Here is a 2,674-nt window from a genome sequence, read left to right on the forward strand (position 1 = left end):
GCTGGTGCTGCTGGGCCGGGGTCTGGGACCCGCCTCACATGGCAGCCTCACCCCCAGGCAGCAGCCAGGCCGGGGACAGTCGGAAATGCTGCTCCCAAGTTTGCTCTGGGAAGGAAAACCCGGAGCTCTCTGACCGCAGCTGCTTCTCCCCAGGTACTACTTGCAAGGGGTGTGCCGGGAGGGGAGCAAGTGCCACTTCTCACATGACTTATCTACAAGCAAATCCTCCACCATCTGCAAGTACTACCAGAAGGGACAATGTGCCTACGGGACACGGTGCAGGTACCGACTGGCTCTTGTGGGGATAGTTTAAAAGAAGTGGGCATCAAGACCAATGTTAAACCCCAGGGGGTCAAAGGTCCAGAAAAAACAACAAAGGCAAAAGGAATGATGTAGTAAATATGAGCTTTTTCTCCTCTGACCAAAACTAGCTTATGATAGTTTTACTCTCCCATAGTTTACTTAAGCCATAGAAAATAAGCTTTAAGTTTCACATGTTTTTAACCTGGTTCTTACTACAGTAAGACCTGTGAGATGCAAAAACCAAGCCTGTGGCTTCACATGAACTAGCAGGGATTGTTTTCCCTGTGGCTGAGGGGCTGAAGCAGGCAGTGCTCCTTTGTGCAGGTCCTCGTGCACAATTTTGAGGACTTTCTGTTCTGTCTCAGGGTAAAGTGTTTTCCCTGCTCCCCTAGGTTTGGTGGGAAACCAAGTAGTTCCTTGCCTTTTCCTGAAGGCTTCTGGTTAAAGCTCCTAGTGAAATGCTCTACTAACTATTGTGTGGTGGTTAGTGGTGTTACAGTCAGGGATGTGCCACAGGGCAGCCCATGGCTCTTTCCTGGGAAAAACTCTGGCTGGGGATGAGCAGCTTGTGTTTGTACCTAGTTCTGACCCCTGCATGGGCAGGGACACCTCCCACCAGCCCAGGCTGCTCCAAGCCCCATCCAACCTGCCCTTCAACACTGCCAGGGATGGGGCAGCCACAGCTTCCCTGGGCAGCCTGGGCCAGGCTCTCACCATCCTCGTAGTGAATTTCTTCCTAATGTCTGACCTAAATCTCTTACAGTTTAAAGCAATAGCCACACATCTCATCCCTCCCTGCCCTTGTCCCAAGCCCCTCCCCAGCTTTCCTGGAGCCCCTTCAGGCACTGGAAGCTGCTCTAAGGTCTCCCTGGAGCCTTCTCTTCTCCAGGCTGAACATCCCAACTCTCCCAGCCTGGCTCCAGAGCAGAGCTGCTTCAGCCCTCAGCTCATCATCGTGGCCTCCTTTGGACTTGCTCCAAGAGCTCCATGTTCACCAGATTATGTCTCCACCAATTCATCAGCCTCTTGGCTGCACTGGTTGCCATGGGATCACATTTCCAGAGCTTCACTGGGCATTTTGAGTCCTCTCTTACCCCACATGCAACCACTGCCCCTTCTCTGGTGGGGGAGCAGGAGGCATAGGTGTTGCTGCTGGCAGAGGAGCACTGAGGTCAGGAGGTGTCCCTCCTTCCCACATTCCATGGCATCCCAATGCCAATCCCATGACATTTTGATGTTGCTGCTCCCAGCGACGCCGGCAAACCTGTTCGCGTGAGGGGTTGACGAGGATCTAATTGAACAGGCACATGAATAATTGTCTTTCAGCCCTGCTGGGGTGTCTCTGGGGAACACGGGTGTGCTCTGGGAGGCTGGGAAACCTCTTTGGGAGAGGCTGAGCCGTGCAGTCCGATCGGAGCAGCCCCTTTTCAAACAAAAAGGAGCTCTTTGGAGTTGCTCAGCGTCCCGGCGCCGTGCCAGGCTCCGCCCTGTGTGACACGGCTTCTGCCGCTGGCCTTTGGCAGGTATGACCACACCAGGCTCCCAGCGCCGGGGGCTGCGGCAACCCCCGCCCCCGGCAGCCCCCCGAGCTCGGCGCCCCCGGCACCACCCGCAGCAAGATGCAGCAGCCCGGCCGCAGGGAGAAGAGGACGCTGGTGCTGAGGGACAGAAGTAAGTGGCACTAGGGCTTGTGCTCCTCCTCTCTGCTGGACAGGGGCTGGGTTTTTTTTTTTCTCCTTCTGTCACCTGAGTCTGACAGAGGAGCAGGCAGTTTTCTGCCTGATGAAGCCTCTTCCTTGGAAACTAGTACCTTTCCATGACCCTGCCTGGGTTTTACCCACAGGATGGGGTTTGTTTGAGGGGGGACTTTTGGGGCTCTTGTTTGTTTTGATTTGGGTTTGTCAAACTATCTCAGAACCTTCTGTGCGTTTTGTTGTCAACTTGAGGGCAGCTGAGGTGGTGAGAAAGGTGGCTGCTGTGTGCCAGGGTGTGTGTCCTGTGGAGGGCTGTGCCAGCCCTTGGGAACACCAGTGTGGGGGTACCTATCCAGGCAGGAGCTGCCCCCCCTGAGTGCTGCTCCCTCCTGTTCTCACTGTCACACCAAACAGGACAGTTGCCCTCACATGAAACCAGAAGGTGATTTATTTATTTTTTTTAGCCTGTTTGTAAACAGAAAACAGCTGAAGAGACCTTGAAATTGTACTTTCCAGTAGGCTGGTTGTGAAAACTCCTGTGGTTGGGGCTTAGAGATGAGATTTCATTGAGAAGAAAACTTTTGGAAAAAAAAAATATATTATTGGAAAGAAAGTATGAGGAGCTTTGGGGGGCTCCTTGTGTGTGTGTGTGTGAGGGGCTCCCTGTGTGTGTCTGG

At 53.7% G+C, this 2,674-nt stretch overlaps 1 protein-coding gene across 1 annotated transcript in view; it reads left to right on the forward strand.

Annotated features, from left to right (window-relative positions):
* Nucleotides 1–2,674, forward strand: part of MKRN2 (makorin ring finger protein 2) — a 14,589-nt gene that overhangs the window by 5,625 nt on the left and 6,290 nt on the right. Inside the window, 3 exon segments of the mRNA XM_010008856.1 lie at nucleotides 151–282; nucleotides 1,827–1,870; nucleotides 1,873–1,974. Of these exon segments, the coding sequence (XP_010007158.1) occupies nucleotides 151–282; nucleotides 1,827–1,870; nucleotides 1,873–1,974 (278 nt within the window).

The sequence above is a fragment of the Chaetura pelagica genome, unplaced genomic scaffold, assembly GCF_000747805.2.
Source record: "Chaetura pelagica isolate M959 unplaced genomic scaffold, ChaPel_1.0 scaffold52, whole genome shotgun sequence".
Lineage (NCBI taxonomy): Eukaryota > Metazoa > Chordata > Aves > Apodiformes > Apodidae > Chaetura > Chaetura pelagica.